A 16,570-nucleotide genomic window follows, 5' to 3' on the forward strand; every position below is an offset into this window, starting at 1 on the left:
CGTCGGAGGGAAACACCCCGCGCGCGGATTGGTCCCCGCGGCGACCTTTTGCCGGCCGCGGTGGGTGCTGGGAAAAAGAAAACATGGCGGCCGGGCCCAGCAAGGCGGAGATTCAGACCCTTTTCAAGCGGCTTCGGTCTGCGCCGCCCAACAAGGTACCGAGCGCGGGGAGTTGAGGCAGGAGGCTCTGGAGTGTCTCTTTGGCCGCTGTTCCCGATGGCAGACGCCCGCCGGCCCAGCGTCTCCCCTCCCCACCGCCCCCTTCCGCTTCGGTTCTGCCACCGCCGCAGTGCCCCGTCCACCTGCGGCCGGGCTGGGGCCGTGAGCTTTGAGACCTTGAAGGAGGACGGCACCTGCGTCCCCTCAAAGCACAGCGGCCCGTTTCACCCCCGCAGTCCCCTCGTTTCAAGCTACAGGGTGGGGAAAGACTCGTCATAGTTAGTCACTGGCGCCAGACGAGACATACTGGCTCCCTATAAGGAAGCTGGCCTGCTGGCCTTCCTTTCCCGGTGGCTCCCTGTTGGTCTTCCTCCCAGCTTCTCTTCTGTTTCTTGTAGTCCTGCTTTGACTGCGGTGCGAAGAACCCGAGCTGGGCCAGCATCACCTATGGAGTGTTTCTCTGCATTGACTGCTCTGGGGTTCACCGGTCGCTGGGTGTGCATCTCAGCTTTATCCGGTGAGTACTAGCGTTTTGTTTGTTTTTGGAGGGGTGGGAGGTAAGGTGAGGAACGTGAGAGATACAGGATTCCTGCTTTAGTCGTACGGGGACCAACGATCAACGTGGCTCATTGTGTGCAACTCCAGTGTCTTGTGTAATTCTCCTAAAATGGCTCTTGTGCAGTAAAACGTGTTTGATTAGGTAATCTTTGAGGATCCTAAGAATAGCCTAATCCCCTTTCTCTCACTTGTTCATTGTACTGCTGTTTGAAAACAGGCAGGATATTTATATAGTTCATTATACAGATTGGTACTCACCATGAAGTTGTTGCAATAAGTGCCACACTTAACATCTGGAAGGAAAAGTTGCTATTACTAGGTACCCTTGAGTACCCCCAGAAAAAAGCACTGTAATATATTTGTGGTAAAGTTTGTTCTTGATGACTTAGAGATGGCTACTTTCGTAACAAGAGATGGCTACTTTCGTAGTTAGACAAGTATTGAATGAACTTCTTTGTAATGTTCCGTTCATCTACAGATGTAGTTATAATACTCAGAAAACGCACTGCTGATTGCTATGATCTTTAAAAATTATTTTGCACATGATGTGTGACTGCATACAAGTTTGCACTATTTAATTTATTTATATACTTCTGCAAATTGAGTGATAGATTTGTGTGTTTCTTTCTGGTATTATTGTCATTTTATAGGTGGCATTAGTTAATATTTTGTGTTGTAGTGAGTGCATGCTTGTTTGTACCTATACAGCATTTGAAGGGAAATTCAAAAAGAGGGAATCATCATTTCAGAAAATGTTTCTGTTTGCCATGCAACAATCCTAGTGATTAGCTATGGAAGGAAGAGAGTTGCTACAGGCATTCCTTTGGTTAAAAACCTGTTTCCACACCAATGGAAGAAAACATTGGAGTTGGGGGCCGTGTTAGAATTCTGTAAAGCTTCCTCCTTCCTTGGCAATGTATAAAAATAACAACTGTTCACTGTAGTGCACTGAGACTGATTTCATACTTGAATTTTCCACCACTTGACACTCCTCCACGGCTGTCTGTTGAAAGATTTTACATTTGAGGTGATGTGCAATGGTCATAAAAGCTGTCCATCTCTAACACTTGATCTCTGACTTTATTGCACATGTAAAGTATGTTATATAAAAACTGAGCAGTGAACATGCTTGAACAGACCCTTTAACATGCTCCTTTTTTTTGGCTGAATTCTAATACATTGAAGTATTTGTCTCATTTCAATACATTTGTGAAGCTTGAAAGCCCGCACTTACCCTTTACCTGACCTACTTCTGTGAGAGTATCGGATTACTCACACAGGCTAGCTAGCTAGCTCTAGTTCTTGTTCTTACAGTGTAAGCTCTTTGGCTCTTATAATAGTTCCTTACCTGAAATGCTCTCTCTTTGTCCTCGGTGAACAGAAGGAAAGTAGAATTCTGTGTTGGAGCAGGACCATGCAATTTTGGCAAAGCAAGAAGTACATAGCTTCTTCTGGCTGCTGTGTCATGTGACAGAACTGAGATACTTGATACATATTGATTTCTGAGTATCTCATGGCTGACAGTACCATACCAGGAGAAATGAAATTCATACATCTAGAGGAAACTTTCATTGGTTAGAAGAGTATCAGCTAGAATCATTTGTATTTCTGTATTTCTGTTTTAGTAAATGAATGTACAAAGTATGGGTACAACAGCTTTCCCAAGCTCTGGAGTGCATAATTCTCTGTGGTGGTTTTCATGGCCATTTCTTCCTGTATTTATGAGCCTATAGAAGTATGTACACAAATTAGATAAGGCTTTGAAGAACATGTCAAAGAAGTTTCTGCAGAGCTGCTTGACAGCAGTGCTAAAGCCATCACATCTATTTCAACAATACAAACACTGCTGCTGCTGCTTTAAAAAATATTTTAAAATGGATTTTCAATAAAAAGAGCATGTAAACATATCCTGCCCTACAACAGACATCCCTCCCCCAACATTTTTTTGGGGGGGAGGGAGGAAACATTATTTCAGAGAGTACAAACGCTTCTTTAAAGTATTGTTGACCAGCACATACTGAGATGAGTTTTGTATCTTTGAAATTAGCCATTTATTTATTTAGAAGCTTTCTATACCGTCCCTCCTTTCATTGGATCAGATTTCAGGGCACTGCTAATGTAATTCATAATACAATTTCAAAAAACCAAAACACAAAAGAACAAATAAAAGCTCAAAACATGTTGAGACATATATACTTTTAAAAATAGCTAGTTGAATAAAAGTGTCTGAATCTGGCATCTAAAAGCTTGTAAAGTTGGCCCCAGGCATTCCTCCTTGGGAGATGGTATTCCATAGCCAGGGTACCACCACTGAAAAAACCCTCCTTTATTGTTTCATGGTGCACTCCTGATAAAGAAGTCAGAGCAGGGCCTCAACAGAAGATCCTAAGAGAAGCAAGCTGTCTTCCTTTGTGTGTGCTTGTTTTTCCCTAATCCAAAAAATTGTCCACTTGGTATTTTTGTGTGTTTCTTGGAAAAAAAGATAAATGCATGCTAGCTGGATACATCTGAAGAGTCTTTTTGCTTGTGTGCTCAAAACATATTCTCCTTGCCAACACTTTTGCATCTGAATTATTGGGTACCCACTACCTTGTATTCAGTCTGAAATTATTCTGGTTAACAGGCCAGACTGAAGGAGTTCAAACAGCCAAATACAACTGGGTCAAAGCTCTGGTAACACATGAGCCACTGCCAGGGGTGTACCTAGAGGTTGGCCAGGTTGGCCCCCACCAAGGACACAGGGTCAGGGAGGCACAAAAATCACATCTCTCCATCTGGCTTGGAGTGGCTAGGAATCTGGGCACCCTCACCCTCACCAGAGGAATCCGGTTGCTGACATGGGCCATCTCAGCAACCCTGTGGTGCCCCCTTCCCAGTGAGTGGAGTGCCTAGCAAGGCTTAGGGAAGAAAGACAGGGAGCGGGTAAGAGTTGCAGGAGGAGGAAAAAGGAAGGGAGGAAGGAGGCAGAAGGCAGAAGGGAAAGCAGGGAGTGGAGGGAGGAAGGTAGACAGATGGACCAATGGAGGAGGAGGAGGAGGTGTGGAGAAGAGCAGATCTGACCCTGATGGCCACAAAGGGAGTCACTGGTGCAGTGCAAAAGGCAATGCAAAGCAGACTTTTTGAGTTTCTGGTCCTTGCTCTCTCCTGGCTATAGAGGCACTGGTACAACATCTCCTTGCCCAAGGGCACAAGGAAACCAAGGTACACCTCTGGCCACTGCCCTCACCCGGAAACTAATATGGAAGATATTTATTGGTTCAGGGGCACTAACAGTAGCTCATATATTCCCAGAGATCTGCTTCCATTGTACATTGTGTTGTTCAAACCCTTCTGAGCCTGATCTGGTGAACTTTTCTGTGATAATGACTCCAGGTTTTGTTCTCTTGTCAGGTCCACAGAGCTTGATTTCAACTGGAGCTGGTTTCAGCTGAGGTGTATGCAAGTGGGTAGCAATGCCAATGCGGTAAGGAGCCATTTGAAGTTGATGATCTTTAGTTGCATGCCTGGACCTTTTTACCATGCTCCTCTTTGGTAGATGTCATAGTCAAGTGGTTGGTGTTTTCTTAATAAATATTTGTTTATCAAACTTGCTTATAAAATAAAAGAACATGGTGGCCTGTGTTCCTGAAACTCCTGCTTCCAAGAGAAAGCTGAATTCTTGCAGGTCTATGTCTGGAATCAGGCCCTTTAGTTGCAGGAGGTCACCCGTTTGTTTCATTTGCTCTTCATTTTTCTAATCCTGGACTTCAACTAAATTTCCTCTCCACCCCTGCCAGACTGCCTTTTTCCGCCAGTATGGTTGCACCACCACAGATGCCAGTGCCAAGTATAATAGCCGCGCAGCCCAGATGTACCGGGAGAAGATCCGGCAGTTGGCAACTGCTGCGATGGCCAAGTATGGGAATGATGTAAGTGCAGATGAGCCTCTTTGCTGTTGGGAAGGATCAGGGACCATGGTGCTTGCTACTGAATACGACAAACTATTTTCTCCTTTTCCAGCTCCTGATTGATGGGCTGAGTGGAACTCCAGGCCACTCCCCAGAAAAGAGTGATGCCGATTTCTTCTTGGAACATACACAGGTGTGTTGAGCCAACTTGGATTGCCCCTTTCCATCAGCAACCTTCATTGATGGGAGAACTACAGGTCATGAATGTATTTGATCCAAAACTCTGTAACCTACATAGGTCAAGTTGGAGGGGTCGTGCTGCTCAGTGGTTTGGACCTGCCATATTCACTACGTTTGCCTCCTTGAGGTGGTTGTTTACATTCATACATGCAAACTGGCCTGGTTTGCATGTCACAGTAATCAAGGTTTGGCTTGGATTGTGGTGAAGATCTTTCCTCCTTGACCACCACCTGTAACCTTAGGAAAAAAATTGGCTACCGATCATAGTTAAGGAAGAGAAACATTAACCATAGTCCCAGGTTCGAATGACAAGCAGAGCCAAAACCCTAGCTGAGGTGCTGTGCTAACCTAAAAAGCCTGAGGAGGAGCAAAGTAGCTGCAACCTCCTCCTTGTGAGCCAGTGTGTGCAGGCTAAGCCATGAACTGACTTGGTGTGACAGGGCCACGGAGTCAGATCAGTGGTCTGTTTGGCTCAGTCTTCTTTGATTTGAGTGTTGGCTGTTCTCCAGTCAGAGGTGGTCTTCCTAGCCCTGCCACCCACAACCCTCCAACTGGAGATGGTCCCTGGGATTCCTGTTCGTGCAGAGCCTGTGTTCTTCTACTGAGATACAGGCCCTTCCCTTCTTCTTTTTTCTTTTTTGTCTTGTTTCCTTAGGATCCCCCCACCCTGACCTTGCTCAGGGGCAGTATACTTCCAGATACTGGATCCTGGGTTCAAAGAGATGATAGCTTTTAGTTTCTGCACTGCTTCTGAGCTTCCTAGAAATGGAGTTTTGAACAAGATGAACTCTTGGTTTTGTTCAACAAGATGATTCATAGCTTATGTCTTTCCTGTCTAGAATAGCTTCTCTCTCATACAGGGGCAAGACTGGGAGATTTCCACTTTGACTCTAAACTGGAAGATCCATTGATTTCAGGGTACCATCTACTTAAGCATGCTTAGGATTGGAGAGCTGGTCTCAAGGGATTGGGTTTCCTTCTCCAAAACTGTTTCTTGCCACGGAGGAGATTATATCTAAAGATACGGGACAGCATGGCCTGAGTCTTAAATCGGCTTGGCTCCAGATTTCCCCACAAGAAGCCACCTTGAGGGCATACATTGTAATACTTGAGAACACTGTTAATGCTTACTGGGTGTTATGCGTTTGAAATGCATATCCTGTTAACCAAGGGTTTCTGAGTTTGATCTATTTGTACTGTCCGATCCAAATTGTTGCATCTTCTTGAGGGCCAGTTCATTTTCTTTTAAGGATTGTAATACCTGGGATGTGGTTGAAACAGGCCAGAGCACAGTAGAGCCTTCGCTAGAATTGGAGAGAACAGCAAAGTCTACTGAGAATAATGAAGTTCAACGTGAGTATCACTATTTAGCTCCTTTGCCCCTATTGAATCTTCCTAGCCTGGCTGGAAAGACACTTGATCTTGCTTGTTCTCAGGATGAATGATGAGCAGAGGATCTGTGCAGTGTAACACATGAGTCAATATAGAGGATTGAAGAATTGCTTCATTGTTGCATGCATGTTGTGGCATCTCTCCACAACGTTTGGCAGCCATACCCATGTTCTCTTGAAGTGAACATTTTATTTTTCTCTTGGAAAAGGGTGTTTACATTGCGTGACTTAAGTTAAGGAGTCCTGCATCTCCTATAGGGCAGGGGTGGGGAACCTCTGTCTTTCAGAAGTTGATGGACTACAGTTCCCATCAACCCACTTCAGTAATGACATTGCTTGGAGCTGATGGGAGCTGGATTTCAACAATATATAGAAGGCCATGGGTTCCCCACCCCTTCTATATAGATTTAAAAGTATCAGGTGTGTGGAAGCAGTTCTGTTGCTTGGAATATTCTTGACCAGGCATGGGCAAACTCGGCCCTCTTGATGTTTTGGGACTACAGTTCCCATCATCCCTGACCACTGGTCCTGTTAGCTAGGGATGATGAGAGCTGTAGTCCCAAAACATCTGGAGGGCTGAGTTTGGAGATGCGTATTCTTGATGGTCAGTGAGACTCTAGTGGTTTCTAGTAGCTGTCCAGTAATTTCCTGCAGGGAGTTTTCTGGATAGTAAGCAGTGGTCCTGGAACATCAACGTTTTGTGGGATGAGAAAAAATCATTTTAATTGTCCAAGATACTGGACACAAGACATGCATCTTCTTTGCTCTACCTTAGTTGCCATTTTAAAAAATAAGTGTGTGTGCTCTTGCCCATAGAGCCTGACCAGGGTCCATCTATTGACCTGCTGAGCACTTCTCCTAAAGGATCTCTTGGTAAGTGTAAGCTCCCTTGTTTCCTATTATGTTAAACATAATGTCTCAGTGGCTCACCATTTATTTTGAGTAGATGGTCTGCATTAACAACAGAGTTTATTTCAGATGCTGAATCAGGTAAGGGAGGCCAGTGCTTCTGACTCTGGAGGAGGAATTGGGTCACTTCTAAGTCTGGCTTTTGAAAATTAGAACTATAGAGTTGGAATATACCTAAAGATCATCTAGTCCAACTGGCTGGTAGAGGAAATCGGCCGTTAGGCATAAAATTAGAGCATTCACGCTGCAATGAAGGAATCTCAATACGTGGTCCCTCACCCAATTTGAAACCATGCCAGATGGGTGATCCAACATCTGCGTAGAGATTTCTAACAAAAGAAAGTCTTTCACTTCCACACAAGTATGTTCACCTGTCAGCTGCTTGTTCCAGAAGGAATCTCTTCATAATTTTTAGTCACAATCCCCTTTCTTGTAATTTTAATTTGTTGGTTTGGACCCTATCCTCCAGAGCATAAAAAAACACAAATCTGCTCCATCAGTATAACGGCCTTCAAATATGAAGATGACCATTCATCCTTGCACAGAATTAAGAAAAAGATTTTATTCAGTATTGGAGACTCTTCCCATATATGGTATCAGCATACCATATATTCTGCAATTTCTGGATGGCCTGTTCCTTCTGACCTTGAGATCCCAGTGTTTGTTTAGGTCAAAAGCAATAATTCACCAGGGGGACTGGGGTAGTATTGAGTGAATAAATGAAAATTAGAACTATTATTGACTTATTCGTCAAGAGGAACTAGCCATTACTGAAGACTGTGATCTGATTCTGATTTTAACAATCCAGTCTGCTAAACCGTGGTGTATTGGACCAGGAATAGTTACATGCATGTTTGCTCCTCCTCCCCGTATCCATTCAACTTTGGCGAAGATACCTTACATTCTAACCACAGTTTCCCTTGCTGTCAAAACAGGGAAACTGTACTTTACGGGCTCAAGAATATGAAACTAGAATCGGATTTGGTTTGGAGGAGGACCTTAAAGCATAGTTTCTGGATCAGATGTCACTATGAACTAGGTTGCCTTCATCAAAGCAGTGTGTGTGTGGAGAAGGACAGAGAAAGCTTGCATGCACAGGATCTGTGCCTGGTCTGATAAACCACGATGTCTGATTCCAGCCTATAGATGCTAGTATCCTGTTCCTGCAATTTTGCTTGGGCCTTCTTGTGGAGGATGTGTTTCGGTCTGCCCTGAGCCCAGACTATACCTAGAACGTACCATTTTAGTTTCCAACATGTACATGTCTTTTTCTTCCTCAGACGCATCCATGTGTCTGTCTCGGCAAGGGGCTGCTCCTGCCAGAGGTAACTGGCTAAGGGCCTGCACTGGCTACTTGTGGTGCCTTGCCTCTGCCTTTTCTTTCTGTGGTTCTGCCTTCAGGCCAGGGTTTGTCTGTCTTCTACATTCAAATTGTCATTTCAAGGAAGTTGATCTTCCTCACTAGTGAAGTTGAGGATCCATCCTGCTCTTTGCTATCTTTGCAGTCAGCCAAGTGGACACACGTGGCTCGTTTCAAGGAGGCACTTGCGTTGCTAACTGCTTTAGGAATACTGAGCAGCCTCCCTAGAAAATGTAGCTTCAGTCCTGCAGCAGTGCTTTGTTGCCACTAGAGCTCTTCTCCAAGGCCAACCTGAGCTACCAGGCACCCTTTGGCTTCTCAAGCACCAGTTTTTTGTTGCAATATATGTAACATATTGGGAAATCAGTCTAGTTTTTCAAACCAGATTCTTTGAAGCACCATTTCTTAGGGTGATTTTATGCTGCTTTTTCAACTCAGGAAGGGGGACCACAAAGCGGCTAATCTGAAATTGCATGGTGTGGCCTGTCATACTGCCTTTGGATTTCTCTATGCTGCTGCCAGAGCTGTTGGGTGTATTAACTATGCATCTGGCACACTTGTGCCACAAAAGCCTTAAATAACAGCTACTAGTGTTGGGACTAACAGCAGATTTCTTGCTGTCTTTCATGTCTGCTCATTATTTTTCCCTGTTGCAGAAATAAAATCTTCACTCATTGGAAAGAAGAAGCCAGGTGCTACTAAGAAAGGGGTATGTCTGCTGAGAGGGATTTTGTCTAACTACACACATCTCTTTTTTCTGATAAAGATTTGCTCCCCAGTCCACATCTACCCAGCAAATGGCCTTGCCATTTGCCTTGAGTATCTAATAAGGATTTTCTCTAATCAGTTTTGCATTGTATGCTACTTGTGGGTATCAGTGCTTCCAGGGATCTGCCTGATTCTTGATTGGATTTGATTTCAATGATTGTGCACACAACCAAATACTGTGCATATAGAGAAATATTCAGAATGAGCTTGAAAAAGCTGGGGGAGGGAGAGATTACATCATTGGTAAACTTATAAAATTTCAAACATCATATGAAGTACAGCTGATGAGTAAATAGTGGAACTGCATACAGCAAAGCTTGCAAAATAGTGAGCAGCTGTTTTTCTCTGGTGGGGAACCTGCAGCCTGTAGGCCAAATTTGGCCTGTGAGGCTATTTTCCCCAAACCGTGTCTCCCTGGCCCATACCATAGGATGAGATTTGTGGGGCAGTCAGAGATGTGGCAAGTTTGGCTGAACAACCCAAGTTTCTTACCGGGGTCGGGGGGTGGGGGGACCTGTATCATGTAGCCAATTTGATTCCTGCAGTGCAAGTGATCCCTTCCAGCTCTACAACTCTATGGTTCTTTGATCTCTGCAGAAAGCAGCTTGGCCAGCCTTGTGCTCAGCACTGGTAACTAAGCATAGGGATGGCAAAGCCCCTTGTGCTGCAGTTCCCAAGCCCTGTGTAAGCGACTTTTAACAGGTGGGTTGCACCAAGCAACTGTCACAGTTGCTCTGCAGGGATGGGGACAGATAAGGATCTGGCCTGCTGAGCACAAAAGAATTCCCACCCTTTAAATCTTCCCTTTTAGCATTTGGAGGGGCCTATCAAATTTGTCTTGAACTGGCCAGATTTGTTCACTGACTCTCTCTGCGCCCCTTGCATCGTTTGCAGTAATTGGTCCTTTGGTTTTGCCATTTTAAAGGCTCACTGTGGCTTTTCTTGGAACCTTTATTCTGCTTCTGTTTCTTCCAGCTGGGGACCAAAAAGGGTCTTGGAGCTCAAAAAGTGAGCAGCCAGAGTTTCACTGAAATTGAACGACAGGCCCAGGTGGCTGAAAAGATGAGGGAACAACAGGCTGCAGAGTGCAAGAAGCAAGCTGAGGAGTCCCTGTAAGTGAGGCACACTTGCAGCATCCTCAAGTTAGGATCTGTATATGTTTGTATGCAGAGTTATTGGGACAAGCTTCCTATCATAGGAAAACTTGTATTTGGCATGGAATGATGAAGCAATTGGCACATAACAAAGTCAGGACTAAATAAGTGTTGTCCTGCCCGGGCCTGAGCTTTTTTGAGTACATAAAGTCTGTCCTGCTTACCCATTTCCTCATTTCAGAATGATGAGATATGTGGGTAGTTTACATGTATTCTGGACTCACCTGCCAGTTGATTTTGTTGTCTCCCTCAGAGTTGCCTCAATGAGACTGGCATACCAGGAGTTGCAGATTGATCGGAAGAAGGAGGAGAAGAAACTCCAGAACCTGGAAGGAAAAAAGCGTGAACAAGCTGAGAGACTGGGCATGGGATTGGTGTCCAGGAGGTATTTGCTATACATGAAGAACAAGGAGAATGTGCCGAATGGGTAGATTTTAGTGTAACATCTGCCCCAGGATCACTTGGGGGTTTAGTTGCTGCTGTCTCAATAGGCAGGAAGATTGTGGTTCAAGAGTACATCATTGGTGAGCTGAGTTCCAGTCTACTCTATTTGGAGTGGCTTGTGAATCCTGAATATTAGCCTTGAATGTAATCTATATTTGCCCCAATCAAAAGATTGCTTCTTTCCAGTAGATCTTCAGCTTTGGGTGGCTCTTCTGCTTTTCCATCTTGTAGAATCTGATCTGAGGTATAATGAAATTTGTATCTTTAGAAAATGAGACACTGTCCTGGCTCCCTCATTGTTTATTTATTACCCACCCAGACTGTATACAGCATAAGTTTTAGCAGTCTTTTAAGTCTCACATCTGCTTTTGCCATGATCTCTACATTCTGGCTAGCTCAGAGCACAGCCTTAATGAAGTGATGTAGCAGCCTTTCTGAAAAGCCAGAAGGTCTAGTTATTGACAGGATGGGAGGCTGCCTGCAGAATTTGATGAGTAACACCTTGAGCTCCTTTAAAGGGAGGCAGACTAGATTGACTTGGGTCTTATTTTTGAGCCAATGTAGTTCTAATGGTGAGAAGTAGGTGTTGGGCTCTGCCAGGAGGGTTTTATCTTGGTGCTTCTTCCTCCTAGTTCCATCTCACACTCTGTCCTTGCTGAGATGCAAATGATAGAACAAGAAACACCAGTGACTGCAAAGTCCTCTCGGTCCCAGCTGGATCTGTTTGAAGACACTGGAAGTTTCACATCCGGACCACCCAAGTAAGACTGAGTGGTTGCAGTGCCATTCGCTCTTGCCCAGCTTTTCTTTATCTGGCCTGGATAATCATCTCTTCTCATTTTTTTTTCATAGGTACAAAGATAATCCCTTCTCATTAGGAGATGCTTTTGGCTCACAGTGGGAAACAGACAACACCTGGGGGATTGACAAAGGAGAAGAGGAGACAGACATCACTATCTCCAGTATCCGGCCCATTGGTGAAAGGTAAAAGTGATGAGTCCCATCTGGAAAGGAGTTTCTTGAAGGAACTGTTCAGGGACATACATGACTGCTCTTTAACCAGCACCTGACAAAAAGGCCTCTTAGGCTTTCCCAAGGCATTTTGCCTCAAGCACTGTCCAAAAGACACCAGTTTCAAAATGGCACCGTATTGTGGTCTGATGGACTAAACTTCAGAGATGAGGGTTCAAATTTCCACTCAGCCATGAAGCTTCCTAAGTGACCTTGTTTCTCAGCCTAACCTATCCCACAGGGTGGTTGTTAGGATAAAACAGGGAGGGAGAGAAACCTAATGTGACACCCAAAGCTCCCAGGAGGAAAGGTGGGGCATAAATGTTATAATAACAACAACATTTGCAATCAATACGAATGGATCTCAGAGCAATGCTTTGACTAAGCCACTGATAAATGCTGGTTGCTCGAGTGATAGTCGCTCTGTTGCTGATGAGAGCAGGGGGCTTTTGTCTTTGTTTAACTGAGGAAAATAGTGACCAGGTTTACACACTGCAGAAACCATAGTTTAGAAAAACAATTCACTAAACCTGTGGCTTAATGTGAACAAGCAATGTGCCTTAAGTGTACTGCTGAAAGGTTCTCACTGCACTCCCTGCCTGCTCCTGCTTCTGCTGTTCTGTGGACAAAACAAGCCAGACTTTGGCTTCTTGTAGCTTCTGGGCCATGGCCTGAAATTTGTTTGTCTCCAAACCATAAGCAGTAACAAAGGTTTGTACTTGGGTAGCTACTTGTGGGTTCTTCAGGGGAACAAACCCAACTCTGCCTGGTTTTGACTGTGGCACATCAGGAACGGGAAGAGTGCTGTTCAAACTTTGGAACAGCCTGCAACATGACACACTGCTTATTCATTTAAAACTGGCTGGGTTTCAGCTATGGTTTAATGTGCTGTGTGAATCAATCCAGTGTATGACATAGCGCTTGGCTGAGGGGGCTTATGACATCCAACTAACTTGGAGTTGAACAGATGGGGTTCCACTTTCTCACCATGGCCGAATACCTGTGCACTGGGTTGTGACTCTATGGATTGCTGTTACAGGGCTTTCCTTTCTCCTCCACTCAGACCCACCAACAGAAGAGAGACAGAGAGCAAGATCTCAGTAGTAGAGTCTAGTGAAGCTCGACAGAAGTTTGCTGGGGCCAAAGCCATCTCGTCTGACATGTTCTTTGGGCGGGAAGCTGATGCTGAGGCAAGTGCTGGATGATTTCTCTGTCTTCAAGCTGTTGCCACCCATCAGCTAGCAACCACCAGCTTCTGTTTCCTGTGTCTTATTTTGTTTTCTCTTTCCAGTATGAGGCCAGATCCCGACTCCAACAACTCTCTGGCAGTAATGCCATCAGCTCTGCTGATCTGTTTGGAGAGTCTGAGACAGGGAACTCGGGTATGTCAGCAAACAACTTGAGAGACGGGTTTTCTTCTGTCACCAAGGGGCTGGTGTGGCCCTTAACACCTATTACTCAGAAAGGGATGGGCTTGGCTGGCTTGAGTGTCAAATCATGGAGCAGATTACATATCTGACTCAGGGTTACAGGATCTCCTAGTGGATTTCCCAACCTAGGATCTCAGCCAGCAAGGCCTTTTCCATAAGATGAGCATCTTCCTCATACAGCAGAACTCTCTGATGGTGTTGTTTTTCCTTCCGCCTCTCTAGGTAGTGTTTCAATTGGAAATGTACTGCCTGCTGCTGATATTGCCCAGTTCAAGCAAGGGGTGAAGTCTGTTGCTGGCAAGATGGCTGTTCTAGCCAATGGTGTGATGAATTCCCTTCAGGTGAGGTAGCACGCCTGTTGTGTAGTCGTGGCAAGAGGCTCTAAATGCCTCACGCAGACTTCAAACTCTGATAGTGAAGGTTACAATCCTGGAAGCCATGTGTGATGTCTTGTCTCTGGCTTTTGTTTCGTTCTCATTCATGTAGGGGTCAAAAAGTTTCCAACACTTCTAAAGCAGCTGGCTGGTCAGTCCACTAGAAGATAATAAATTACTGCACCATGTATGCTAAATTTAAATTCCCAGCTTTTGCAAAGCTACTTGGACTCAGGTAGATGATGCAAACATATGCAAAGTAACTGGTGTTTTTATACTTTGTAGTTCTGGAACAGAAGTTTAGACGGAAACCTTAATGCAGGCCTCATCCACACTTAACGCTGTGTGTGCAAACCTCAAGCTCACCTGCTTACACACTTGGGCTGTTCCCCTAATGCTCCTGTGTGAGGAGCTGCTTTTGTCAAATGATGGGATGACAGGGGCTACAGCCAGTTCTCATTCTGATCTTTTCTCATGTTATTGGTGAGAGCAGCTCCTTGCTTACAGTGGAGATGTTGCATGATCTGAGATGGCAGCATGGAAATTCTTTGCCAGCAAAAGTAACCTTTTACATGGTTCATAAGCCTCTTATTCAGAGCTTAGTAGGATGGGCTTGCTTTTGGACCTGATCCAGCCGGCACTTTTATGTCCTGATATTTGGCCTGAAGTTTTAACTATTTTGGGGGGTTAGCTGCTGTATTCAGGTGCTGAGAAATATGGCATCATTTCTGTGGGCAATGTGCTAAGTTGCCTCTTTCTGTCCTCCCTCTCCCACCTCTTAGGATCGCTATGGCTCATATTGAGGATTCAGGAGAGAGTTTGCAGCTTGTGGCCATCAGCGAAACACCAATTGCACCTTGAGTCCACCTGGAAGAATTGAACAGGATTGCTTTTTAGCCAAGCATGGCTAGGGGCTTCTTGAGGAGAGAAGGAGAAATGGACATGCCTGACACTTGCTCAAAAACTCTCTGGACATTATTTTCTATTTGAAATGACCCCAACCTTCATCTAATGGAATATTGGCCCTTCCAGAGAATCCCCTGCTGCTGCTGCGCACTGCACAAGGGTTGCCAGTTGACCTCTGGGCTGCTGCTGTTTCCACTTCCCCCAGCCCCTGGCTGTTATTAGCAGAATATGTTTGGGGGGAGAAGGAAGCTTTGTCTGAAACTCTTCCAAGGGAAATGGCAGTAAACAGGGGAATGTTGGGGAATCCCCAGGGCCTAGACTGTCTTCTAGAACAGGGGGAAGTTTTGATTTTGGCACAAGGTCATTCTTGCTGGCCATGCCTTGAACCAATGTGATATAATTAGATCCCTTTTTGAGAGCAGCGACTTAAAAGCCTCCATCTGTAGCAAGCAGCAAAGGATCAAGGCATGCTTGGGTGGGCTTGTGCAAGATATTTGCAGTGTTACGCAAATATGCTGGACAGCTGGGGAAACGTACATTTCTTACCCTGTCACACACACCCTGAACCGTGGGTTGATGCTGTTGAGAAGAGAGCATCTTCAGTTGAGGAATGAAGAGGTTATTGGGCCTGCTGTTTCATATAACCTGTTGCCTCGTCTCCTTTGTGCCCTCTTGGTTTCCTTTCAGACCTTTATGGAAACTGCTAACAAAACAGGGCAGTGGCCGCTCAGTCCACTGGCTCTGGTGCTGTTTGTGCAACCACTGCTGTTGCTGGCCTCCCTTCCCCGGCGAGATCTACCTGAATAGCATGGCCCCATCTGTGCTGCACGTGGGGAAAGGAAGTAGTTTCAAGGAAAGCGGCTTCCCCTTTTCGAAGCTTCACTGCTGCCCCTTTGCTCCTTCTAGCCCAGCATTCTGGGTTTCTTTCTTTCTTAAACGACTCCAGTTACAGTTCTGCTGGTGTAGATGAAGAACAGGAGCAGATGAAAGTGCTCTCTTCCATCCCACAATGCTGCTTTGATGTTCAGGACAGAAGCTATCCTGCCACAAAGCCCCCTCTTGCATCTGCATGCCTTTCCCCCCTGCCTTGGTTTATGTTCTTCTGTTGGAAGAAGAATCTCCTCATCACACTGGGAAACTCAATCCACGTGAAGCGGTGCTTGCTGTTGTAACCATTTTACATTTACCTTGCATGATAGTTGCTGTTGCAGCTGTGGGTTCATCTGAAGACTTGCGTCGTGCCCATTGTACATTCTGTTAAGGTAGCAAGTCTGTCTAATCGCTCTTCACTGGGAAATCAACCACTAAGAGTACACTGGAATGATGACTTTGGTTTCAATAAGATGCTCTTGCTAGAAAGAGAGATGAGGTTTATCAGGGTAGCTTGAGGACCCACTTTATGATGGAGCAACATCTTGCCTATTTCCATATCTGCATATTCATTAGTGCAATTGACCTGCTTTCTCCTTGCACACTTCCCCAAGAAGGTAAATGGCTGCATGGGCTTACTGGAAATCTCTTCCCCGCCCCCTTGGGTCTGCTCCACTTCTCATTTTTTGCTCCCTGGGTTCTGAAAATGCACTGATGTTTTAACTTCGATTATTGCAAATTTGTCTTAAAGTGCTCCTTTCCAAGGCCAGGAGTTTGCAGAGCTTTGGTTTGGCCTGGTGTGCTCTCGACTGGAAGAGGGTTCTCTTCTTGGGCTGTCTGTGTACTTTTGAGTTAAAACGGTAGTATTAATGAGCTTTGTTGTGGCCAAGGTTGGGCCTCTGCTGTGTGTGGGGGTCCAAAGGGGAGTGATATGGATTCTCTCCCTCCCACCCCAAGTGAATAAAATCAAATACGTGTGTGTTCCATTTCTGTGACTTCCTTTTTTAAATTCAGATGTAGCTGATGGACCCCAGGGACACTGGGGCAGGCAGAGCTACTCCCTTTTCTATGCCATGGGCTAGGAAGGGAAGTTAGCAGACTTCAGGTGA

General features: G+C 45.2%; 1 protein-coding gene across 2 annotated transcripts; it reads left to right on the forward strand.

The window, feature by feature from the left end:
• The first annotated feature begins 2 nt into the window (after positions 1–2).
• ARFGAP2 (ARF GTPase activating protein 2) lies at positions 3–16,447 on the forward strand. Of its 2 annotated transcripts, XM_081855938.1 has the most exons (17): positions 3–155; positions 558–676; positions 4,108–4,180; positions 4,494–4,625; positions 4,717–4,797; positions 6,095–6,197; positions 7,052–7,108; positions 8,425–8,469; positions 9,161–9,213; positions 10,248–10,384; positions 10,680–10,811; positions 11,503–11,631; positions 11,723–11,854; positions 12,945–13,071; positions 13,173–13,263; positions 13,534–13,652; positions 14,468–16,447. In XM_081855938.1, the coding sequence occupies exons 1-17, from the start codon at positions 84–86 to the stop codon at positions 14,486–14,488; spliced, it is 1,623 nt and encodes a 540-aa protein (XP_081712064.1). In that variant the 5' UTR covers positions 3–83; the 3' UTR covers positions 14,489–16,447. The 2 variants fall into 2 exon arrangements, with proteins under 2 accessions (XP_081712064.1, XP_081712065.1); XM_081855939.1 differs by lacking the exon at positions 8,425–8,469.
• The last annotated feature ends 123 nt before the right edge of the window (positions 16,448–16,570 follow it).

This window comes from Podarcis erhardii (genome assembly GCF_964252035.2).
Source record: "Podarcis erhardii genome assembly, chromosome: 1".
In the NCBI taxonomy this organism is placed as follows: Eukaryota; Metazoa; Chordata; class Lepidosauria; order Squamata; family Lacertidae; genus Podarcis; species Podarcis erhardii.

Bases quoted from the DNA above. Each gene is read 5' to 3' on its own strand.
- ARFGAP2 (XM_081855938.1), top strand. From the start codon at position 84: ATGGCGGCCGGGCCCAGCAAGGCGGAGATTCAGACCCTTTTCAAGCGG. The intron at 7,109-8,424 runs GTAAGTGTAAGC...TTTCTTCCTCAG, and splicing joins TTCTCCTAAAGGATCTCTTG to ACGCATCCATGTGTCTGTCT. The intron at 10,812-11,502 runs GTATTTGCTATA...TCTTCCTCCTAG, and splicing joins ATGGGATTGGTGTCCAGGAG to TTCCATCTCACACTCTGTCC.